Genomic DNA, 25,255 nt, shown 5'->3' on the forward strand with positions numbered 1-25,255 from the left:
TGTAGAAGGAATTAGAATGAGGGTGCTTGAGGATGGGAAACCACCAGGAATGTTGTGGGAAAGGCATTCAGTTTGTGAGTTTTATGGCATTTTCCGTGGGAAGTCGAGTCTCGCATGAGTAGGACCCACCCAGAGCCACAGTAACACTTTGGACTTCATTTCCCCCACTTCTGAAGATCTGGTAACAACTGAGAAACATTAAGCAGGAGCCCACATCTGAAAAAATTAAAAATCTGGAGCCTATCTTTAGCTGAAACAATCTTGCTGGTGGGATGATTCTCATCCACTGCGATTTAGCTGAAGCTGTGTGAAATAAATACCAAAATAATCAAATCCCGTAAGGCAGTTTTGGGTGGGCTTTGCACCAAACTGTAAAATTTTAGTCAGTGAGAAGGTGAATGGGAAGGAAATACTTAGGGAAAATCCTCCTCCCAGAGCTCCCCTGCTCCCCACACAACTTACTGCTCCAAAAAAACTGACTCAACCCACCCGCTCTGTGCCGCTTCTCCCTCGTTTTTCCCTCTCCCCTCCCCAGCCCATCCAGAACCACAACCCTTGGATGCTGCTCTACTTCATCTCCTTCCTGCTCATCGTCAGCTTCTTCGTGCTCAACATGTTCGTGGGGGTGGTGGTGGAGAACTTCCACAAGTGCCGGCAGCACCAGGAGGCGGAGGAGGCGCGGCGCCGGGAGGAGAAGCGGCTGCGGCGCCTGGAGAAAAAGCGCAGGAGTAAGGAGATGTACCTGTCTGGTCGGTAGAGTGCCTTACAAACCAAAATCTTTCTGAGCCCTGCCTGCTCCCAAAGCAAGATTTCCTTTTAGTTTTGGAGTGGTTTTTTTTTGTTTTGTTTTGTTCTTTGGGTTCACGAGGTTGTGTTGTTTCGTTACCTCTTTGGCGGTGCCTTAAGGCTGGGCTGGTGACACCTTGGGATTGTCCTGGTGGGAAATGTCACCTTTTCACTTGGCTGGGGGACAAATGCTCCTCCAGCAGAGTCCTCCCGGCAAGGCCACACTGTCCCAAGCACCGAGGGACAGGGGTGAACAGTTTCCCTGCTCCCCCTGTGCCTGGAGGCCACTCCCAGGCTCCACCGTGCCTTAACGCACTGCCTGCATCTGAGGATGGTGGTGGGCTTTGGTTTGGGGATTCTTTTCTCAGCTGAACCAGTGCTGATGCTGTTTGGGAGTCCTGGAGCATGGCCCCGCATGCCACAGACACTGCATGGGGGCATGGACAGAGCCTGGGGACAGCAGGGAGCCCCAGGGTGGGGCTGCAGGGAGGATTCCTCTTGGGAACATGTCCATGACAGGAGATGCTCATCCCATTCCAGGCTGGAACTCAGTCCTGGGACTTGTTTTGTCCTTGGAACACTGGCCAGGGGCAGGGCCTTCAGCCAAAAAAGGTCTTTAGCTAAAAAAGGCCTTTAGCCAAAATTTCCTTCTCAGTGGATCTCATAGGGACCATCAAACCCCAAACCCACCTGAGCCTGTGCTCCTTTCCTGCCCCAAACCTGCCCATTCCCACCTCCCCTGGGCAGGCTGCCCCTGGGAGGGTATTCCCAGGAAATCTGCCAGGAAAGCAGCCCCAGCTTTCCCAGAAGTTTCAGTGAGCAGGGAGAGCCTGCCAGGCATTTTTGAGGAGTGAGCAAACCTGGCTTGGCCACTGAGATCAAAGCTGAGCTTAGTCAGAGGTAAGGCTGAGCTTTCCTGGCCCTGTCTGCTTGCAGCAGTGCTGTGACTCTGCCTGGCCGTGTCATTCTCCTGGAAGGACCAAATATTGTGACAAATGGCTTGTGTCCCACACATCAAGCCATGGATATCCATTTCCAGCCCAGCTCCAGGGACACAGCACAGGCTGTGCTGGGAGAAATCCCATCCCATTCCCTGCTTCCCTCCAGGCCTGGGGCAGGAGCTGTGTCCCTCACAGCCCCTCTCCTGCTCGTCTGGTGCTCCTTGGGACACCTCAGCACTAAATGGTGGCACTGCTGTCCCCACAGGACCTCAATGACACCACAGGGAGGGCCAAGCCCTTTTGATTTCAGCCAGTTGTGAGTTCAGTGCCTGGCTCAAAATGAAATCCAGCTCAGACACTGAGTCTCTCCAGAGATTTCCAAGAGTTCAAATGCAATTTTCTGTCCCTTTTCCCATTTAGCTTTGGGAGTGTGAGGGTGGAAATACTGAAGGCAGCATTTCCAGCACAGGGAGGAGAATCAGTTTTAGGGGTCCCAGGGGTCCTCCTTGTGCAGCTTTTACCCCAATGTCCTGCAATGTCCTGACCTAAAAGACATTCAGATAAACTCGAAGTTTATATGAAATTAAAAAAAAAAAAAAGCAATTTTAAGCATCCTTTGAGAGAACAGGGGCACAGGTATGGAGGCACAGCTCAGTTCCTGATTAGGAAATAAATCTTATTAAAGCCTGGCTGTGACTCCACAGCTCAGACACAGAAAGAGCCAGTCCCTGTCAAAGTGATGGACACTGTGACATTGTCCCTCTTTATCCACCACCTCCAAGGAGCTATTTCAGCCCAGCCATTGCACAGATGAGCCTTGTAACATTTCATGGAGAGCACACAGGGAGGAGGACAGATTTCTGGAAGGGGATCAAGTCAATAGAGCAGCTGAGAAGTGAAATATTTGGCCATGTGCTGGGCTTCCAGAAGGTTCCCTGAAAATGTCTGGCTCTACCTGCAAGGACAGCTTGGCATCCAAACTGGAGCTGTTAACAAGGTGAACCCAAATGCCTGCTGCACTTTTGGGAAATCGCTGTTTCCATTTCAAGGGATGTATTTTTGTTTCAGCTGGGAGGGGTTTGAACCTCCTGGGTGGTTTAGGTGACTAATGGATTGAAAAAATGAAAAAAACCATGGCAGACTCAGAAAGATGCGAGCTGTGGCTGTGGGCAGTGTGTGTGTGCTCGTGGAGCTGTGGGATCTGCATGGTGGCAGCAGCTGGCAGCTTCCTCTGCTTCCATGTGTCCCTTCCACTGCTTCCATGTGTCCCAGCACTCTGTGTCACCCCTGTGGAGCAGCCTGGTCACCCCAGGGAGAGGAGGGAGGAATGTGGGGAGGCTGGCAGAGATCCCTGCTTTTACCTCAGTCAGCATTCCCAGCGCTGGGCAGAGCAGGAGAGGAGGGAGGATTTGTGTTTTAGCAGGAGGAAAATCCAGCCTAGACCACAAATGCACCCTCTGGGCTTGCTGTCTGCCTGGCACCTTGTCTGTGTGTCCTGTCCCCTGTCTGTGGTGTCCCCTGGGCATTGAGGGCTGGGGGATCTGTCCCTTCCTGCACACATGAAAATGCACCACGGAGCTGTGCCAGGCTGGGAATGGGATAAACCTCAGCTGGGTGATCTGGGTGCCAATCCCAGGCTGGATCCAGGATTTGGAGCTCAGCAGAGGGATTGTTCCTGGGACACAGCCCTGGAATGGGTTAAACCTCAGCTGGGTGATCTGGGTGCCAATCCCAGGCTGGATCCAGGATTTGGGGCTTGGCAGAGGGATTGTCTGTGGAAAATACAGCCCTGGAGTGGGTAAAACCTCAGCTGAGTGATCCTGGGTACCAATCCCAGGCTGGATCCAGGATTTGGTGTCTGGAAATACAGCAGAGGAATTGTTTCATGGAGAACACAGCCCTGGAGTGGTTAAACCTCAGCTGGGTGATCCTGGGTGCCAATCCCAGGCTGGATCCAGGATCTGGTGTCTGGAAACACAGCAGAGGAATTGTTTCATGGAGAACACAGCCCTGGAGTGGTTAAACCTCAGCTGAGTGGTCTTAGGCACCAATCTCAGGCTGGATCCAGGATCTGGAGCCTGGCACCTTGAGGGATTTCTCCATGGAGGACTCAGCCCTGCAGCAGGACCCAGCTCCTTCTCAGGTGGGATGGGGAGGCATCACCTGCTTTGGGGTGATTTTTCAGCAGAAAGGTCCCTCTGAGCCCAATTCTGTGCTGTCACTACCTCAGATCTTTCCAAACCATTTCTCCTTTCCCATCTGAGGGCCACTTTGCTGCAGGGATTGGCAGCAGGTTCACTCTGCTCAAGGAGAGCAAGAGGGCAGGGGATGAGGACACTGAGAAATGCATTTGATGTGGTTTTAAAAGCTCAGTGAACTTTTTTTATGTGAAGGGAAAAAAAAATAATCAAGATAAACCAGAATATTTTTCCTGACGCTGTCCCTGCTCCATCCATTCCATGCAAGTGTAATTTAACAGTCCTGCTGCTCTCAGCCTTTTAATGAGCTTCTCAGAAGACACAGACCCAAAGCAGCCTCCTCAGATTAAAGGTTTTCATTAAAAACACGTGGGGCAGCTTGATCTGCTCTGGCTGTGGGATCCAAACCCAGCCCTCCTGGATCTGCTGCCAGCTCAGCCCTGGCCTTCAGGGGCTGCAGGAGGGTCTGGGTGACACTGGGGGCAGAAAGCAGAGCAGGAAAAGCTGGGAAAGTTGGGAAAGCTGGGAATCCCAGCTCTAGCTGGGAGCAGGCTGCCTTTCAGTGGTGTCCCTTCAGGAAGAGCCCAAAAACTGAGAATTCAGAAATACTTTTTCCTGATTTCATCTCTGTGAGAGGAGAGTGGCCACAAATCTGTTCCTCCAAGGTTTTTCCCACCACAGCTGGGAACTGTGGAAGGATGAGGGAAATTTTAAGCCCCAGCAGAGGTGCCTTTCAAAGCAGTGACTGCAAAGCTTTCTCTAGAGGGTGGCACATGGTGATATTTGAATTTAAACAACCCTCTCTGTGTCCAGCAGAACCACTTGAGCTGGAACTGAAATTCTGGGTGCTGTATCCTTGAGGGTTCAGAGTTTGCAAGCAGGGAATTCTCAAACCCTGGTGCTTGTTTTTCCAGGCAGCTGCAGGTACAGAGCTGCTCTGTTCCAGGCATGAATAACCCCATTAGGGCTTTCTAATGTTTCATGCAGAGCATTGTAATGGAGGAGCTGGAGCTGGGAATTGTAATGCCAACTAAAAATGCTTTTAAGCCAGGGGAGGATGGGGCTTCATTAATTTCCATGTCAGCAGAACCACAAGCAAAGTTGAAATACTCTGCAGAGAGGTGAGATTCAAGTATTAGCCAGCATCTAAAAGCAGGGGGAGGAAAGGCTGGGATTTTCCTTTTTTCATCTGTTTGATGGTTGCTTTTCTTCCCTCTTGCACTTCCACCAGTTCAAACCAGCAGCTGAAGGGAAACTTGGCTGTGTTTGATGGAGAGAGAGCATTTACAGAGCGTGGAGTGCCAGGACAAGGGGAATGCATGCCCACTGCCAGAGGGTTCTGGGATTTGGGGAAGGAATTCCTCCCTGGGAGGGTGGAAAGGGGCTGAAATAGAATTCCCAGAGAAGCTGGGGCTGCCCCTGCATCCCTGGAAGTGTCCAGGGCCAGGCTGGGATGGTGGAAGGTGTCCCTGCCCATGGCAGGGCTGGAATGGGGTGGGCTTTAAGCTCCCTTCCAACCCAAACCATCCTGAAATTCTATGAAAATGGACAAAAACCTACAAGAACCCCAATGTGCCCAGGCAGGATGGGGCTTGGAGCAGCCTGGGATGGTGGAAGGAGTCCCTGCCACATCCCTGGGCACATCCCAGCTCCCTCCAGGGGCATCCCAACTCCTTGGGCACATCCTGGCTCCCTCTGGGCACATCCCAGCTCATTCCTGGGTACATTCCTGGGCACATCCTTGGGCACATCCCTGGGCACATCCCTGCTCCCTCTGGGCACATCCTTGGGCACATCCCTGGGCACATCCCAGCTCCCTCTGGGCTCATCCCAACTCCTTGGGCACATCCTAGCTCCCTCCGGGCACATCCCTGTGCTCATCCCTGGGCACATTCCTGCTCTCTGGGCACATCCTGGCTCCCTCCAGGCACATTCCTGCCCTCCCTGGGCACATCCCTGGGCACATCCCTGTGCTCATCCCTGCCCTCTCCAGGCACATCTCTGGCCACATCCCTGGGCACATCCCTGCTCCCTCTGGGCCCATCCCAGCTCCCTCTGCCAGCCTGGCACGGGCAGCATCTCCTGGAGTGGACACTGCATGGGGTCCCCCCGAGCATGGCCCTGCTGCACGTGGTTATTGTCACCTCTGTCACCTCCCTGCCAGCTCTCCTTGGATGTTTCCCCCTGCTGGAGCTCGTTCCCTGTCCCTTGCTCTGCCTTTGGGCTGTGTGCACCCCAGAGGAGCCAGGCTGCACCTGCAGCTCCCTCGGGCTGAGCCTGTCCTGAGTTTTCCCAGCAGGAATTTGGGCAGGGCTGAGAGAGACCTGTGGGACCCCTCTGTGCTGTGGGACAGAGCCACCTCTGGGTCTGCTGCTTCCTCCTGGGGCTTTCCTCTCCAGCCCATGGGCAGGAGGAGCTCTGATGCTGCCAGAGAACTGAGGAGGTTTTCAGCTCAGTGCCTGGCAGTGGAAAATGTCTTCTTGTGATTCTCCTTCTGTAATTAGTTGATAAAACAGAATAAACACCTGATCTTTTGCTGAATGGTGAATAAATCAGGCATTTGGGCAGGTGAGGGGTGGTTAAAACCACCTGCAACCTCTTTTCCTTATGTGTGCCAGCCCATCCCTGCTCATCTCCTGGAATCCATTAATCAACCATTCAGCATTAATTAATAGTCCCTTAATATAACATTTAACTATTAAGGCCATTCTCAGACCTCCCAAGGAGTTATCAGCACTCCCAAGAAGACATTTCCCTAAAAATAATTTAAAAAAAAAAAAGGACAAGGATGTTGTAATCCTGAAAACACATGAAAGCACATTGTACAGGCTGAAATAAATATTATACTGCAATGTTTTTATTATTATTTTTCAGGCAGGCTGAGCTCAGTAGCACAGACAGCCCCAGCAGTCCAAGATGACTCGTAGGATTAAGACACATGAAAGCAACAGAAAAAAAAATGTATTCAAAACCAACTCTTGTTGCTTTCATCTTGTTTTTCCACACCCCTTAGCAGAGCAAAAACAAAAGCCTTGGTGACCCTGGTCAGAAGGAAATGTTTTTCAAATGCCTCCACTGTACTTTTAACTACCAGAAAAAAAAATGTAGTTGAAAGGGAGCTGCAGATTCTGTTTCCCTTTATCCAATTAATTTTAAGGGTTTGGATTCTGATCTGGCATTGGTTGCACCCAAAAAAAAAACAACAAAAAACCTCCCACATTTCAAGAGTCCTTCCATCTGAAAGGTATTAGCAGGATGAGAGGAGTGGGAGATGGATTTCAGGAGGGCACTGAGTGCTTCTGAACTGATTCCCCTCCTTATTGTCAAGGTGAAGCAACTTTTTCTGAGCTCTTCATGCATTAAAAGCTGAATTTGCTGAAATATTTGTAAAATCTCCTCTCTGTGAGGAACCATCCTGCTCTGACTCGGCGTGACCTCAGTGTCTCTCCCACTTGTGAAATCCACAGTAATGCTGCCTTGGCCTTGTGTAAACTCAGAATATTTACACTGCTGCAGTTTGAAAGGAATTTGAGTGCCCACAGCCATCCCTGTGGTCACACTTTCATTGGAGAGAGGCACAGGCAGTAAATGCAGTCCTGGGGTCCAAACACCCTCCTTGGAACGCTCCCAGCAATTTGGTCACAGGCAGAAATTTCCACATTTTGAGGAGAAAAAAAGGAGGAATCCCAGCCAGAGGCAGAGATACAAAATTCATGTGAATAGTTTTAGATGCAGCCATGCCCTGAGCCCCAGATATATTGTTTAATTACCTATTTTATAAATATAAATGTACATTTCTTTTTCCAGAGGAGCTTGTGCTGGTTGTCCTGGCAGAGCCAAGCGCTTTGTGGCTGTGTCCTGTGTGCTCCCATCCCTCAGGAATGCCCTGCTGCTTTTCCTTAAACCTCCCAAAGGCCCCAAAAAACCTTGTGGAGCTCGGGGCATGTTCTCCTCCCAGCTGGGATATTCCTGGCACCTGCAGGACTGAGAGAGACGAGTGCTGCCCCAGCTTTGCTGGGTTTGAAGCTTTTCCCTTGGCTTTGGGTCCTGTGTCCATCCTGCTCCTCCCCTGCTGCCCATGCCAGGAGGAGACTGAGGGACAGGGGGAAGGACCTGGCTGGCACCAGAGGCTGCTCACCCCAAAAACCCCACTGGGCTGTGCTGGGAGCAGAATCAGTCAGGGATCACTCAAAAATTATACAGGGATCACTCAGGGATCACACAGGGACCACTGAGGGATCACTCAGAAATCACACAAGAATCAGGGATCACACAGGAATATTTCAGGAATCACTCAGGAATCTCAGGAATTACACAAGAATCACTCAGGGATCACTCAAGAATTATACAGGGATCAGTCAGGGATCACTCAGGAATCACTCAGGGATCAATCAGGAATCACTCAGGAATCTCACGAATTACACAAGAATCAATCAGGGATCACTCAGGAATCACACAGAGATCCCACAGGGGTCACACTGGGACAACACAAGAATCACACAGGGATTGCACAGGGATCACACAGGAATCACTCAGAAATTACACAGGGATCACTCAGAAATTACACAGGGATCACGCAGAGATCCCACAGGGTCACACAGGGATAACACAGGGATCACTCAGGGATCACTCAGGAATCACACAGAGATCCCACAGGGGTCACACTGGGACAACACAAGAATCACACAGGAATTACACAGGGATCACACAGGAATCACTCAGAAATTACACAGGGATAACACAGGGATAACACAGGGATAACACAGGGATCACTCAGGGATCACGCAGAGATCCCACAGGGTCACACAGGGATAACACAGGGATCACTCAGGGATCACTCAGGAATTACACAGGAATCAGTCAGGGATCACAGGAACTACAGGGCTCACACAGGAATCACTCAGCCACTCCCCATGGTTTATTCCCCACCTCTGTTCCCCACCCTGTGTCCAGCTGGGAGGTGACTCCAGGCCCCGTGCTGGTGGCCAGCAGCCCCGCAGCCCCCTGGGCTCATGGCTGTCCCCTGTGTCCCCACAGAGGCCCAGCGCAGGCCCTACTACGCCGACTACTCCCCGGCCAGGAGGTACATCCACAGCCTGTGCACCAGCCACTACCTGGACCTCTTCATCACCTTCATCATCGGCGTCAACGTCATCACCATGTCCATGGAGCACTACAACCAGCCCAAGGTAGGAGCTGCACCCAGCAGGGCTGCCTTGACAGGAAATTGGCCATGGGGACACTCCCAGTGATGTTTTAGGGTTTAGATTTTATGGTTTTAATGTGTTTGTAATGCTGCAGTTCTTCAGTGTAGAACTCTGGTGTAGCGCTACAGCCTGCCCAAGGTAGGAGCTGCACCCAGCACAGCTCCCTTGGGAGGAAATTTGCCATGGGGACACTCCCAGTGATGTTTTAGGGTTTAGATTTTAGATGGTTTAGACTTTTAGACATTTTAGATTTTATGTTTTACATGTATTTGTAATGCTGCAGTTCTTCAGTGTAGAACTCTAGTGTAGCACTACAGCCTGCCCAAGGTAGGAGCTGCACCCAGCACAGCTCCCTTGAGAGGAAATTTGCCATGGGGACACTCCCAGTGATGTTTTAGGTTTTAGATTTTAGATGGTTTAGATTTTTAGATGTTTTAGTTTTTATATTTTTCATGTATTTGTAATGCTGCAGTTCTTTAGTGTAGAACTCTAGTGTAGCACTACAGCCAGCCCAAGGTAGGAGCTGCACCCAGCACAGCTCCCCTGGAAGGAAATTGGCCATGGGAACACTCCCAGCAATGTTTTAAGGTTTTAGTTTTTATGTTTTCCATGTATTTGTAATGCTGCAGTTCTTTAGTGTAGAGCTCTAAACTCCATGTGCAGTGTGAGCTGCTGCTTTCCCATTTTGGGCAGACACAACAATTCCTCTCCAGGCCTGGCAATCAAGGACACCTCACAGGCTCAGGGCCCAGAAATGTAAACAAAAGTGAGTTGGGGGCAACAAACTTGAGGAAAATGACTTCATTACCTGGAGCAGTAATTGGCAGATTAACCCCCAATATGCAAATGGCCCAAACTTATACAAGTGTCAAAACCCCTGACCTGTGGTCCATTTTTGGGTGTAGCCTTTGTCTGCCCTAAAGGTACCTAAGGCCCTTCAATAAATAGAAACACTTTTTATCCCCTAATTTTGTCCAGCCTCTGTTTTTAGGTAGCCCCAAAAAGGCACCCCCAGTTTTTGGGGAACCTCAGCACTCTGATCCAGCTCTGCCATTCGGGAGTCAATGCCTCAGGCAAAACCTCCATTTCCCTGCTTTGGGTAAAAAAACCCAGCTAATGGAGAGTGAATTAAGCTTTTACCAGGAAAAGACCAATCTAAATATTTCCTGCCCTGATCCCAAACCTGACTGAGCCTCACACTGGAAAACAGTCCAGAGTTTTAGAACATTCCATTAACAGATATAAACTCAGAGCTACAGCATGCAGAGTGTTTCTTTTCCTCAATGAATTCTGAATAAACCGAATTTAAAAGTACAATCCTCACTTTTTTAATGTATTATAAAATCATTCTCCCCTCAGAACACCTTTGACGTAAATCAGAGGGGCTGATAGATAAAATTATGTCAACTTATACATTTTCCATGTATAAATTTTCCATTGCGTTATCATTTATGAAGCTCTGGCTCAGCATTTACTTTTCCAGCATTGCATGGCAACCTGCAAATGCCTTCTGGATGCTGAGCCAGGGGGTAACGTGTGTGTGGGTGTGTTTTACACCAGGGTAATTCCATGGAAATGTTGTTTATCCTGGTTAGGTTTTATTTACACTTGGTTTACGTTCACTTAACACAGAGTTGTAAATCCAAATGCAAACGGTCCCAAACGATGGCAGAAGTCAGGCTCAGGCTTTGGATGGAACAGGAAATTGTCCTGTGTTTTTTAAGCTGCCATTTTATTTCAGGTACTGGTACAAAAATAGGGATTGTTGCCAACACCTAAGAAACTCCCAGCTCCCATTCCCAAAAACCAGGGCATGGCCATGCCCTGGTGACCTCACTGTGTGTGGGGTCAGCAAAGCCAGGCATCACACAGAGGGCACAAAAAGAGCTTTCCTGTGCCCTGGGGTTTCCTGCAGCCTCCTCTGTCACATTTATTTCCATTTTTGTCCAGTTTGATGCTCACAATTCCCACTTTTTATTGGAAATTCAGAGTCCTGCCCTGCACTAAACTAAACCCCCCCTTCCCTCCCTCCTGTCCCCCAACCCCTCCCCACCCCAAGAGCTGCTCCCCCCCACTTCAGCTTGTCTATTTTAAGATTCCCCACAAGATTCCTTTGCTATTGTTGGCCCCCAGCTCCAATGAAATCCATTATAAACACTCATCATGCCCAAGTATAAACACTGTGGATTCCTGACTTCCGAGGGCGGCTCCGGGGACAGCGGGAGCACTGCACCAAATATGGACACGCTTTGCCCAGCTCTGGAGATGCCCCATTTTTCAACAAGGAAAGGTTTCATCCATCTCCAAGGTTTATTTATTTTCCTCAGCTTTTTAAGCAAAGCCTTTGTCCCCAGGGCTGGAATCAAGAAATGATCCATCAAGGCTTTTCTTCTCCCCAAGGCTGGGCACTTCAGACCAAGGAATCTTCAGGAGATGGGGAAGGGGGGAATTTTTTCCTGTCTGGCCCAGACTGAACAATTTGTGCACTGAGCTTGAACCTGACATTTTTAGCAGAACTAATCTCAGTGCTTTGGAGGGTTTTGTTTGACTCAGGGGCTAAGCCTTTATTTGAGTTCTGCTGGGTGATTTAGTGAGCTCCACGAGCCTTTATGACTTTATTCCTGAAATTTCTGTGCTCCTCTCACCCTGCTCCTTGCCAATCCCTCCACGGGGGTCTAGGAAGGGATAACTGGGCTGGCCTAATTGGGATCTGTCTTTCCAGTCCCTGGATGAAGCCCTCAAGTACTGCAACTACGTGTTCACCATCGTCTTTGTGTTCGAGGCGCTGCTCAAGCTGGTGGCCTTTGGTTTCCGGAGGTTTTTTAAGGACAGGTGAGAGCATTTTGGACCCCTGTGGATTTGGGATTCAGGGCTGGACTGACCCAATTTCAGAGCCAGGTTCTGGGGAGATGTAGCAGCACTGTGGTGACACAAGAAGAGCCCAGGGCTGGCTCTCAGTCGGTGCAAACTTTGTAGTGTAAGAACTGAAAATCCTGAGAAATGCTGGCGGTGCTTTGCAGGAGGAATTCAGGAAATCTCCCCCAAATTCCAGATGCATCTTTTCCCCCAGGATTTCCCTTTCCACCAGGCCTGAGCAGCTCAGCTTAGAGGTCAGAAACACTTCCCAGTCAGCTCCCAGTCACCTCCCAGATTTTGTAGCTCAAGAGTGTCTGTGCCAGCTGCTCTGAGCTGGTTTTGTACCACCTAAAAATCACAGGCCCAGATGAGAATGAGGAGATGTGTGGGAAATAAATGTGTAGAAAATTTTAAAAACTTAATAGAAAGTTTATATAGTAAACAATATTTGTATATAAACTTCGTATATAAAGTTTGTATATATACAAACTTTATATATTTGTATATTTGTATATATACAAATATATATTTGTATATGAACTTTGAGATTAGAAATATTATAGAATAAGATAGATATTGTTGAGAGAAAAATAGAAATAAAAATAAGTTTTAAAGGATGGTTTTATTAAAAAAAACTAAATACTTTGGAGAAATAGAACTATAGAAGTTATATTCTATTTAAACTCAATAGGAGTAATTTTAGATAATTAACTTAATCCGACAGAGATGCATTTGGGATTTGCTGGTGCCTGTCACTAACATAAAATCTGTATAATTTGAATTGTGCTTGTCCTTCCTGCCTGTGCAGGTGGAACCAGCTGGACTTGGCCATAGTCCTGCTGTCCATTGTGGGGATCACTCTGGAGGAGATCGAGATGAACGCTGCCCTTCCCATCAACCCCACCATCATCCGCATCATGAGGGTGCTCAGGATAGCCAGAGGTGGGTCCTGCTCTGGGCTCTCCAGGAAATCCTTTGGATGTTTGTCCTTCCAGCCCTGCTGGTTCATTTCCAGTGGGGAACATGGGATGGCAGCCCAGAGACCAGCTGGGGGTTCCATGGGGTTTTCATCTGGGGCTGGCTTCTGATTCCAGCCTGGGATCACTGAGCTTTTATCCAAGTCCAGAGCAGGGTGGGAAGTGATGGAAATTAGGGCTTGGGAAGATGCTCTTCACTGGTGAGGGACCTCCCATTTTCCTGCCTGGGCACGTTGGGGTTCTTGTAAGTTTTTGTCCATTTTCATAGAATTCCAGAATGGTTTGGGTTGGAAGGGACCTTAAAGCCCATCCCATTCCAGCCCTGCCATGGGCAGGGACACCTTCCACCATCCCAGCCTGGCCTTGGACACCTCCAAGGATCCAGGGGCAGCCCCAGCTTCTCTGGGAATTCCATCCCAGCCCCTTTCCACCCTCCCAGGGAGGAATTTCTTCCCAAAATCCCAGAACCCCCTGGCAGTGGGCATGCATTCCCCTTGGGACTGACAGGGGGATGTTCAGCCCTGCTGGGATCAGGGAGATCCTGGTTTTCAGCAGAGAACTCCCCACGTGTCCAAACAGCATTAAGGGAGATTTAAACCCTCCCTGGCAGACCTGAACCTTGATTTCCCTCCTGGATTTTCCCTGCAATTTCCCCCCAGCCCTGCTGAGCAGGATTTGCTCCTCATTTCAGTGCTGAAACTGCTGAAAATGGCCACGGGCATGAGAGCTCTGCTGGACACGGTGGTGCAAGCCCTGCCCCAGGTAAGCCCCCAAAATTCCTCATGCCCAGGGTGCTCCCCTTGGGGACAGAACTGCCTCTGGGGCCTGGGGACAGCTCTGGGTTTGGTGGCCTCCAGAAGCCACCTGGGGAGGGTCTCAGCTTCCTCCAGGCCATGGGAGTGGAGTTTTTTGTGGTTCACCCTGAAGTGTGTTTGATGGGAGAAGCAAAATGATGGGAAAAGAGCTCCCAGAGAGCAAAGTCCTGTAGGCAGAGCTTGTACAAACCCCAGATCTCACTGGCAAGTTTGGGAAACACCAGGAGGGACAGAGAAGGACCTTGGAGAAAGCACTGGGAGCTCCCAACTCAGGAGTTTAATTTGGGAGGCAGGAACGGCCACAATTATTGACAGAGGTGCTGCAGCCTTGGAAAGGCAAACTGGGGAGAGGCTTCTGAGGGTTAAAATCTTGATTTGGAGACACCAATCACCAAATTCTCCTGAGCTGCAAGAGAAACAACAACACTTCCAGACCCAGGGGATTTGATAGGATCCTGCAAGTGTTCACTTCCTGGGACCCCTTTTTTATGGGTCTGAGAAAAGGAGAGAAGCTTTTTGCTGGCTTTCAGTCCTCCATCAGAATTCCAAGGTGTTTGGGGTTTTTTTTTATGTTATCCTTTTTTTAGGGTTGTTCTGCTCGTTTGTGGGGGTGCTGGTGTGAGCTCTGATAGTTCAGTGTTGGAGTTAATTCAGATTAACCCTGCCCATCCCAATTCCCTGGAGCAGCCAAGGGCAGACCCCAAGTGGGTGGGTGTCTCCTCCAGAGGATGAGTGAGAGAACCAGCAGAAAACATGGAATTACCCAAAAACACCTCTGGGACTCAGTTCCTAAGTGCAAAGCAGCCCACCATCTATTCCAGGAGAGCAAGAAAATGGGGAATTTCTTTTCTTTGCAAAGACCCCTTTGCTTTGATCTTCATCATTGCCATGAACACATTTCTAACCCCAGCATTTGCCCTTTGGCACCCAGATTTCCTGAAGGATTTGGGCTGAGGCTGAGGCAGGGATTTACCAACCTGACCCCTGGGCTGGCATTTCAAGAAATCCTTGGATTTGTGTCTGTTTTTCAGTTTACAAAGCATTGTCACCACAGCCCATGTTTTCTCTCCCTCCTTGTTTTCTGTCCCCACCTCCCCCAAACAATAGGGTGGCTCCTGGCCAGGGTTTGGGGTTCCTTGGGGTGTTCTTGCAGTTTGCATTCCCAGCAGGGTCTCTTGTCAAGGGAAAGCCCCAGGGATATTCCAAGCAGATCTCGTGCAGATAAAAAAAATGCCACTTTGGTCTCCAGTGAAGTTCAGAAAATGAGAAGGGAATTTTAAGAAGAGCTCTCTGACAACCATCACTCTTCATAAAGCTGCAGCTTTCATTTCCAAGGCAGGGCATGAGTTCCTACCCTAATTAAATTAGCATCCTAAAACCACAGCTGGAAAATCCTCATAGAATGTGGTTTCTAAGTGACAAAAAAAGAGCTAATTTAATGTTTATTCATTCAGGTTTGGGGGGAAATTCTTTGTCTGGTGTGTGGAGAATGCCCATTTATGGGCTGACGATGACAAGGAGCTGTCACTGCATTTCTGGGGGGTGATTTTCATCAGCTTTGGATTTGGTTTTTATTCAGCAATTTGAGTAACACTTGGAGAACCAATTATCCCCAAATTTGGGGGAATGTAGCATTTTGATCCAGGACTGTCACAGGATTAATCTCCTCTTTTGGGATTTCAGACTGAGCTTGAGCTGCTCTTTTCAAAGTGTCCCTGCCCTGCTCCTCGTGTGGTGACCTCTGCCTGCCAGGTCAAAAACCTTCTCCTCCACCTGATCTGTGGGGCAAAATGAGATTGAGAAGAGAAAAAAAAAATTAGGAGAGGCCACAGAGACACAAAGAATGGTCAGGGAAAGGTCTCAGATTCTCTGCTCATCTTTTCCATCTCCTTCCAATCCCTGGTTCTTGTTTTAAAGATTCAGTGTTAGGGAATCAGCCATCCCCTGTTGATGGAATACATTCATGTTTACTCTTCTTACTAAAAACATATCTGGTGAGTTTAGTCTAAATTAGCAAGGTTTGGTTTTTCACTGGATGTAATTTTGCTTTTTTCTTGTAGCACTTCTCCTTTATGGAGCAATGGTAGATAAAATAATCTCCTGCAGTCTGGAGAACAGGAGAGCAGTGAACTCCTTTAATCTCTTGGTGTGGAGCAGCTTTTCAAGACCTGCTTCAAGTGTTTTCCTCTTCTTTCTGTGCTCCAGCTCGTTAAGGCTCCATAATTAATTACACCACTCATCCATCACTGATCATTTCCTTGCTCCTAAGTCTGGTGGCTGCTGGGTTTGGAAGCAAGGGCTGCTCTCTAAGGCTCCTGTTTGATGGTTTTTATTTAGTCCTTTTCCCACTCCCAGCTTTCCAAAGTCCCTTTTTGTATCAGACTTGGGGTATTTTCCAAAGTCCCTTTCTGTATCAGACTTGGGGTATTTTCCAAAGTCCCTTTCTGTGTCAGATCTGGGTTCAAATGCTCCTGGTGGAAGGGAATCCCCCAGCAGTCACTGCTGAGCTGCCTCAGCTCTTCCTGGTGGGGAGCACAACTGGGGTCCAGCCCAATCCCACCCTCCAACAGCAGTAAGATGTGCAATTTCCCTGTCAGAAGATCTGGGTTGTTTTCTCTTCTCTGGTCTCACTTGATCCATGGATGGAACATTAATTCCCTGTACAAGAGACTCCTCTCTGTCTTCAACAGCTTGGAACTGCCCCCACAGGGACTCCTTTTCCTTTTCCTTTTCCTTTTCCTTTTCCTTTTCCTTTTCCTTTTCCTTTTCCTTTTCCTTTTCCTTTTCCTTTTCCTTTTCCTCTCCCTTTTCCTTTTCCTTTTCCTCTCCCTTTTCCTTTCCCTTTCTCTTTTCCCTTTTCCCTTTTCCCTTTTCCTTTTCTTTCTCCTTCTCCTTCTCCTCTTCCTTCTCCTTCTCCTTCTCCTCTTTCCCTTCCCCATTCCCTCTTCCCTCTCCTCTTTGTGGAAATCCAGAGAACACCTTTTACAGATAACCTGGTAATAACTCCCCCATTACCCCAAATTCTTTGGGATTTCATCAGTGCCATAAGTTTCCAGGCTGATTTTTCAGACACCAAAACACTCAGGCTGCTTAGAGCAAAACCCAACACCCTCTCCTGTTGCCTCAACCTCGAAAGTTTGTTTATCCCTTTTATTTTAATTCCCTGTAATTATTTGCTCATTTGCCTCCCCAGCAGTGTGTGGGGGGTGCTTTGTGCTTGTGCCTGCTCATTTCTAATGGCTCCCAAACCATCAGTGGTCCAGCAGACAGGAGCAGCAAAAGCTGTTCCAGAAGGCAGCAGAGGCAGATGAAATAACCCAGCCCAGCCATCCACATCCCTGTTTTATCTTTATTATTCCCTGGAGGATTGTAATAATGTTAGGGAAATTGCAGAGCCAGTTTAGGCTTTACAGCAATTACAGCCTGCACTGGGTGATTGGACTATTCCCATTTCTTTAATATAAAAAAATCCCCTCTTTCATCAGCAAGAGCTGTGTTAATTTTATAATTACAGATATCACACTGATAAACTTTCTGATTAAATCAAGCACAGTCTAAATAACCAAAAAATCTGTGTCTGTGCCACCTCAGAGAAGAAAACTCTCCCAAAGTCAGAGTTCACTAAAATTCTCACCTCAGAGATCAGGAATCCCTGGGCCTGACTGCCTGGATCCCCTCCTAGCTCCTTGTTTTTCAGGGATAAAATCCTGCTGGTGGTGCAGAGAACTCACTTTGTCTCAGTTAGGAGCTGCTAACAGGGAGATTAAAGTGGCAGCAGAGATGAATGGGAGCAGGCCAGGTCACTCTGCCCTTCGTGTTCTCTGCCTGAATCACCAAAAATCTGCTCCAGGAGACGTTTCTGAGGCTTGGATTCTGTGCCGGGATGAGATCCAGCACGGAGGGCTGTGATGCTGGTGGTGTGAAGAGCTTTTGAGCTGTTTTCATGTCACTTGTCACCCCCTTCAGCCGCCCTGGGGGCTTGGAACACCTCCAGCAGCACCTGGAGCTGCCAGCGCTGGTGTTTGGGATCAGGATTTTCCTGTGGGACACAGAAAGCTGAAATCGGGGAACCTCTTGTTGAGAAGAGCCTGCAGAGGAAAAGGCTCAGGGAGTTCTCCTCTTCTTGGAGCACTGCAAGCCCTCCATGCCTGTGAAACCTCTGGAAGCAGCTCCTCTCCTGCCTTGCTGCTGTCTCAGAGTCCCAGCAAAGGAAAGGAAAGGGCCCCAAACCCAACCCAGAGCCCAGGTCCCAAAGCAGCCCTGCCCCACAGACTGCCCTGGGTGGCCAAATTCCAGAGCGGAGGGTGATGGAGAAGCTGCTGCTTCCCCCAAGGGCATTTCTGCTCCTTGCCCCACACAGAGACCTCCCTGGGCCCCTTGAAGCAGAACTCAGAGAGGGACCAGGCTGCTGGTCCCAGGGGAAATCTGATTTTCCTCCGGCCCCCCATCCCTGCTGTGCTTGTGTTGAAAATGTGATGGAGTGATTTCATTCATGACCTCGACTTGCCTGACCCTTGTTCTGCTTTCTCCTTGTGTAGGTAGGGAACCTTGGCCTACTTTTTATGCTCCTGTTTTTTATCTATGCTGCCCTGGGAGTGGAATTGTTTGGCAAGCTGGGTGAGTAATGGGCTCCAGGCCGCTGGCTCCATCCGGTTGGTGTTTATTTGCTATCTGCCTGCTTCCTTTTCTCCCTCTCTCTCTCATTCTTGGGCCTTCCTTAGCTTCACACTCATGTTCTGAAGATGGAAGTTTGCTCTTGATCTCAGGGTCACAGCTGACACACGAGGATGTAACACAGAACCTTTCTGACACACACACACACACATTCAGGGCTCTGGCCTACGCCAGCCTTGGCTGGAGAGGAACTTTTTGCTTTTTAAATATCATTGCCCAGCATGGATTTGTTCAAGTTTGCTACTGGAGACAGAGCACAAGTCTGCAGAGCTGGATGGGGGTCAGGTTCCTGCTGGAGAGATGCCACCATAAACATGTCCCTGCTCACAGCTTCCCCCACAGCCCATCAGTTCCCTGCACTTGGCTGCCACTGCTCCTGCAGCTCCCAGGGCTCCTCTGTCCCCTGCTCTCAGCATTACCCTCCCCTCTCTCCATCAATCAGGAGGCATCCAGCGCTTCCTGCTTGTCCAGCATTAATTAATCCTCCAGTTTGAGGAGACTGCAGCTGCTCAGGAATGTGCCCATCACTAAAATCAGAGCAAACCCCAGCCTTGCCCAGCCTGGAAAATGCTGTTGGAGGGAGCTGTGTCTGCATCCTCAACATTTCCATCCCAATTAGAGCTCCAGGAGCACCAGAAGGGCCCTTCCTGAGCAGAGTTTATGGCTGTCATTAATCCCCTTTATGAGCCCAGCCCTCTGCTCAGATTACAAGTGCCTGAGAGCAGAATAATTCTTTCAACCAAAACCAAATTATTTTTCAGTCTCTCACAAATTCCAGGGAAGGAATTAGTTCTGCACCCACCCTGAGTGAGACACTGAGGGTTTAGATTTCACCCCTGGAGTTATGGGTGTAATTGTTCAGTCAAAGGGGTGAAAAATGGCTCTTCTGGTGTTTCCACACACACCTGGGCAATGCCAGCCCAGGGAACCCCACTGGGGCAGGACTCTGCTTCCCAGCCCAATTTAATGGGAATATTCCTTCCTTTTTCCTGATCAGTCCATGCCAGCCACAAGAACCATCAGCCCTCTCTCCCCCAGGACTGGTCATTTGTGGGTTTTTCTTGGATTCTTTTTTTTTGTTTTTCCTTCCAATTTACCTCAGAATAATTACCTAAGACTGAAATGCCCAACCAAGAGCCATTGCTGCCTGTCCTAATGGATATTTAACGAGGCTGTGTTTTATGGGAAGATGGATATTTCATATGTTCAATTTGCATTCATTAGGCTATTAATTCTCAGGGGGAAAATGTCAAATTGCTCCACTTTATCTCAGTGAAAATATCCCTCGTGGTGGATGTAAAAAATCATCAAGGCAAGGGCGCAATCAACAGGAAAACAGACAAAGGAGGCTGTAGAGCAGGAGTAAAGAAAATCACAGAAATCAGACGATCATGGAATGGTTTGGGTTGAGAAGGACCTTAAAGGCCATCCATGGGCAGGGGCAGGGGCACCTTCCACTATCCCAGCTTGCTCCAAACCCTGTCCAACGTGGCCTTGAATGTTTCCAGGGAGGAGAATTCCACCCCCACCGTTTCCACAGCTCCTGCTGTCCTGTCCCAAGGTTCTCCAGCTGCAAACACCTTTCCCCCTGTCCCCCCTGTTCCTCCTGAGCAGGATGTCACCCCCCCCAGTGCCATAAATCCATGGGAGGTGGCTCTGGGGGCTGCTGTGGGTACTGCAGCATGGCTTGGCTGATGTGCTGCTCCTTCCCTGCCCCACAGATTGCAGTGAGGAGAACCCCTGTGAGGGCCTGAGCCGCCACGCCACCTTCACCAACTTCGGCATGGCCTTCCTCACCCTCTTCAGGGTGTCCACGGGCGACAACTGGAACGGGATCATGAAGGTGTGTGCAGCCTCTGGGGGCTTCCTCCTCTCTGGAGGCGCAGTTTTTAACAGATTTAGGCAACTCTTGGGCGAAAACAAAAATGTTTCCTCTTAAGACCTCAAAAATGGGACTTCCTAATAGAAAAGCCAGGTGTGTTTTCAAGATTTGTCCAAAGTCTCACCCAGCCTGAAGCTTTGTTCCTGGATGTAATATTGAAGGAAAATTATGCCAGGTTTTTGACTGGGAGGAGTAACCATGTGCTCTGGGTGCTGTGCCTTTGGGATGTGTCACAGAATCACAAGATCGTGGAATGCTTTGGGAGGGAAGGGAATTTAAAGCTCATCCAGTGCCACCCCTGCCATGGGCAGGGACACCTTCCTTGCTCCATGCTCTGTCCAACCTGACCTGAAGCACTCCAGGAGATGAGAAATCCAAAACTTCTGGGCACCCCATTCCCCTCTTTGTAGGTGCTGTAATCCATGACCCCCTTATTTCCTCTTACCTGTTTCAGTTGTACCCACTTTGTGTTCTTTTGGTGTTTTGAGACATAAACTTGAAGGAATTTAGAGATTTTAGAGGAGCTAAGATTTTGGTTAGAGATAAGCTTTATTGGAGTTAATTAAAATAAATAGGTAGGCCTTGATGAAGTTAAGAGTTAGTAGTTAACTAATAATTGATTGCTTGTCAACATAATGTTTGGTTAGCTGGGTTTATAATGTAGAATATAGAAACTGATAAATAGCTTTTAGGAACATAAGACAATTGTAGGCCTTCTCTGTTCTGAAACCAATGGGAGTTCTAACAATGGGTTCATTTGTCAGATTTGCATTGAAAAGGTAGAAAGGTCAGAACGAGGAGGACTTAATTTACTTCCTCATTTTGGGACCCCTCCCCATGAAAGGGACCACTGACTCATTTCAAGGAGCAAACTTTGCATGCTTAAATGGCTTTTGAAGTAATTACCATACAAAGCGAGGAATGGGATGTACCAAAGTTATGAATATGCATTTGCATTTTGGGTATCCAATACTTGTGTAGATAAAAGGACTCTGCAATCACCTCTAAATTGTGGGGTGTATTTGGGAGCTATCCCACAATAAACAAACACTTTCTAACTTTAAACTGTTAGAGAGTTTTTGGATATCAGTACCAGATCAATATCCATATTGGGAATGGGATGTACCAAAGTTATGAATATGGATTTGCATTTTGGGTATCCAATACTTGTACAGATAAAAGGACTCTGCAATCACCTGTAAATTGTGGTGTATATTTGGGGGCTATCCCACAATAAACACACACTTTCTAACTTTAAACTGTTAGAGAGTCTTTGTCCCTCACAGTTGGATATCGGTACCAGATCAATATCCATACTGGGAATGGGTTGTACCAAAGTTATGAATATGCAGTTGTACTTTGGGTATTCAATACTTGTGTAGATAAAAGGACTCTGTAATCACCTTTAAATTAATACTTAAATAGATAAAAGGGCTCTGGAATCACCTGTAAATTGTGGGGTGTATTTGGGAGTTATCCCCGCAGGCTGCAATAAACTTTCTAACTTTAAACTGTTAGAGAGTTTTTGTCCCTCACAGCTGGATACCGGCACTAGATCAATGCCCATATTTCCAATGACTCAGTTTGTGCCCCTGGAGCCCCAGCAGAGGCTCTCCAATGGCTGCCTGTCCCCCCGGTGCAGGACACGCTGCGGGAGTGCACGCGGGAGGACAAGCACTGCCTCAGCTACCTGCCCGTCATCTCCCCCGTCTACTTCGTCACCTTCGTCCTCATCGCCCAGTTCGTGCTGGTCAACGTGGTGGTGGCAGTGCTGATGAAGCACCTGGAGGAGAGCAACAAGGAGGCCAAGGAGGACGCTGAGATGGACGCCGAGATCGAGCTGGAGATGTCCAGAGGAACCGGCGGGAGCAGGAGCGGGGCCGGGGAGAGCCGGGCGCTGCACGGGAACCTGGAGCACCCCAAGGGGAAGCAACAAGGCCTGGTGAGAGCTGGGCTGGGGAGGGGATGGATCCCACCAGCCTGACCAGCAGATCCCACACAGAGCCAGAGAGGGAGACAAGGGGCTGTCCCAGCCCCTACCCCAGGGATGTCACCACCACCTCACATCCTGAGGCAGCTCCAGGCCTCCTGGAGGGGGAAACGTTATCCTGGCCATTATTCCAGTGGAGAGTTCAAAGTCCACCTCTCCACTTCACTCTCAGGTTTTGGATTTAAAGTTCAGAGCCATAAAAGCCACACAAAAGTCCCTGTCCTGCTGTCCCAGCCAGTCCTTGTCATTTTTCAGGGCAGCAGGACTAATGAGCAATCCCAAAAATCCTGGGAGTGCTGGCACTGGGAGCCCTGGCACCTGCAGCATGGGATGGGGTAAATTCCCTTCACAGGTTCTGTTTAATCCCACTTTGGGATTTCCAGAGGATCCTCCAGCAATTTAGTGCTGCTGTAAACCTGCAGCTCCCTAAGGCTCTGCTGAGGACATGGAGAACTTGGGAATTGTCAGAGCCCCTCAGAAAGGAGCTGCAGGTCCCTGGGTTGATTTTTGGAGGTCCCTGGGTTGATTTTTGGAGGTTTCTGGGTTGATTTTTGGAGGTCCCTGTGTTGATTTTTTGGAGGTTCCTGGGTTGATTTTTTGGAGGTTTCTGGGTTGATTTTTGGAGGTCCCTGGGTTGATTTTTGGAGGTCCCTGGGTTGATTTTTTGGACACTGCCTGCCCTCTGATCCCTGCCAGTTTTCCAGGAAAACAATCAGAAGTACAGGGGGAGGGAGGGTGTGAGATAATTGTCTCACCCCATGTCAGCAGCCTGTGATTAAGAGTGAACATGGAACTGCTTTGTCACCACCATCACAAATAAATCTACCGCGAAATCAGTGGGGGCTTGGAGATTAAATTACATTAAATTAGATTTTTGTGAAATCTATCAGGCTCCATTAGGGCGAGGAGAAAGATTTGGTTACACAGGGATGGGGAATTGGCTGTTTGAATGTTGCTCCTGACAAACATTCCTGCAGGGAAATGCCCAGGTTGCTTTTCTAATTGAGGGAAGAGAGGGCACCTCCCCTCACACAGGCTGGGAGTGCAAACAATCCGTTCTCCTTGGGCTTTCCTCATCTTCCAACACTTCCCAAACACATCAGGAGCCAGGCAGAGCCTCCTTTTAACCCTGGAGGTGATGAGGGGGAGAAGTGTCCCCTTCATCCTTCCACCATGTCCTGCCACTACCCCACAAAAGCCCAGGCCACCAGGCTGAGGTGGTCCCACCCACAGGAGCTGCATTTTGGGGCTGTGTCTGAGCTGTCCCAAACCTGTCCCTCCATAACCACAACCTTTCCAGCCTCTGTCCTTTCCACAGAGCATCCTTTAAAATGTGCATTTGGGGTGACTTCAAATGTTAAACCCAGAGCTGCAAGCAGAGTTTTTTGTTTGTGGAGAAAACAGGGTCAGGTTTGATTTTATTGTTGTTATTGCAAGATTTTGTTTGTGGTGCTGAGGAAACTGAGGCAGGGAGGGATCGACACCTCAGGCTTCCAGCAATCCCCAGAGCTGGGATTCAGGAGATGCTCCAGGGAGATTCCCAACAAACCAAAAGGGCTTCAACCTCCCCTGCTCCCAGTCACCCCCCATGCCCAGGTCCCATCCCAATTTCCAGGGTATGGGATCAGGCTCTGGAGTGCAGCAGGTGTTTCCCAACAAGGAGGAGGAGCAGCAGTGATGCCTCCAAACCATCCTCACTGTCCAGGGCAGCTCTCCAACAAATTTCCCATCCATGGTTCATATTTCAAGCCCTTATTTCATTTGAAATTCACCCACGTCCCTAATCCAGTCAGCTCTCAACAGCTGAACCTTTAAAAATGGAAGTGGCTGATGTCAAGAAGGGCTTTCTGTTCATTTGTTCCAGCCACAGCCAAGCTGAGCTTTAGGAGCCAAATCCTCAGATCCTTCTGTTCAGGTGCTGACACCTTTTGTTCTCCTTGTGGCTCAGGGCTGAGCAGGGGCCCCTGGCTGCCCCCAGCCCAGGATGAGCTGGGATGGCCAAGGACCAGCTGGCCCTGGCTGCTGAGGCTTTCATCCATCAGCTGAGAGCCCTGGGTGGCTCCTGGGCACAGCCACAGCTGGCAGAGCTGGATGCCAACAATCTGTAAATACCTGCTGGTCCCTCCTTCCCAGCCAAGTTCCACAGGGTAAAAGCATGGAGTAATTCATCTTGGGGTGTGCACCTTCAGGGAGCTGAGGAAAGACATTTCTAAGCCAGAAATACAAGTTAAAAACCAGATTTAACCAGATCCTTGGTGAGCTCCAAACCTGAGGGATCTCAGGGACAGGTTTTGCTGGCAGAGCAAAGCAAAATACATTTAATTTAAGACATGCAGCTGGGAAAATGTTTTCAATCAGTCACTGGGATGCTGATGTGCAGGGAGAACCAGAGGGATTCACTGTGTTTGAGATAAAAGGGGAAATTGGGAGGGCAATGTGTCCAGACAGGACAAGGGAAGAGATGAGAATCTTGACTGCATGTTTCAGAAGGGTGATTTATTATTTGATGATATATATTATATTAAAAGAAAATGATATATTAAAACTACACTAAAAGAATAGAAGAAGGATTTCATCAGAAGGCTAGAAAGGAATAGAAAGGAATGATGATAAAATCTTGTGACTGGCCAGAGAGTCCAAGCCAACTGACTGTGATTGGCCATGAATTAAAAACAACCACATGAGACCAATCCCAGATCCACCTGTTGCATTCCACACCAGCAGATAATCAATGTTTACTTTTCGTTTCTGAGGCCTCTCAGCTTCTCAGGAGAAAAAATCCTGATGAGAGGATTTTTCATAAAATACATCCATGACAAGAAATCCTTCTTATCTTCTCGCAGGCTTCTCCCAGGACGATGCCTGGGAAATCTGTGTCCCCCGCTGTGGCCAGAGAGCTGCTGCTGCCACGGGGGTGGTGCCACCTCTC

The 25,255-nt window shown here is 48.9% G+C and overlaps 1 protein-coding gene across 2 annotated transcripts in view; it reads left to right on the forward strand.

Moving 5' to 3' along the window:
* CACNA1H (calcium voltage-gated channel subunit alpha1 H) overlaps positions 1 to 25,255 on the forward strand; it is a 153,552-nt gene that overhangs the window by 121,104 nt on the left and 7,193 nt on the right. Inside the window, exons 25-32 of one of the 2 annotated variants that reach the window (XM_077186794.1) lie at positions 536 to 749; positions 8,963 to 9,114; positions 11,855 to 11,964; positions 12,797 to 12,930; positions 13,657 to 13,727; positions 18,319 to 18,397; positions 20,176 to 20,297; positions 21,979 to 22,278. In XM_077186794.1, the coding sequence (XP_077042909.1) occupies positions 536 to 749; positions 8,963 to 9,114; positions 11,855 to 11,964; positions 12,797 to 12,930; positions 13,657 to 13,727; positions 18,319 to 18,397; positions 20,176 to 20,297; positions 21,979 to 22,278 (1,182 nt within the window). The remainder of the gene's footprint in view (positions 1 to 535; positions 750 to 8,962; positions 9,115 to 11,854; positions 11,965 to 12,796; positions 12,931 to 13,656; positions 13,728 to 18,318; positions 18,398 to 20,175; positions 20,298 to 21,978; positions 22,279 to 25,255) is intronic. The other variant, XM_077186795.1, reaches the window with a different exon arrangement.

Source organism: Agelaius phoeniceus, chromosome 16 (genome assembly GCF_051311805.1).
Source record: "Agelaius phoeniceus isolate bAgePho1 chromosome 16, bAgePho1.hap1, whole genome shotgun sequence".
Classification (NCBI taxonomy): Eukaryota; Metazoa; Chordata; class Aves; order Passeriformes; family Icteridae; genus Agelaius; species Agelaius phoeniceus.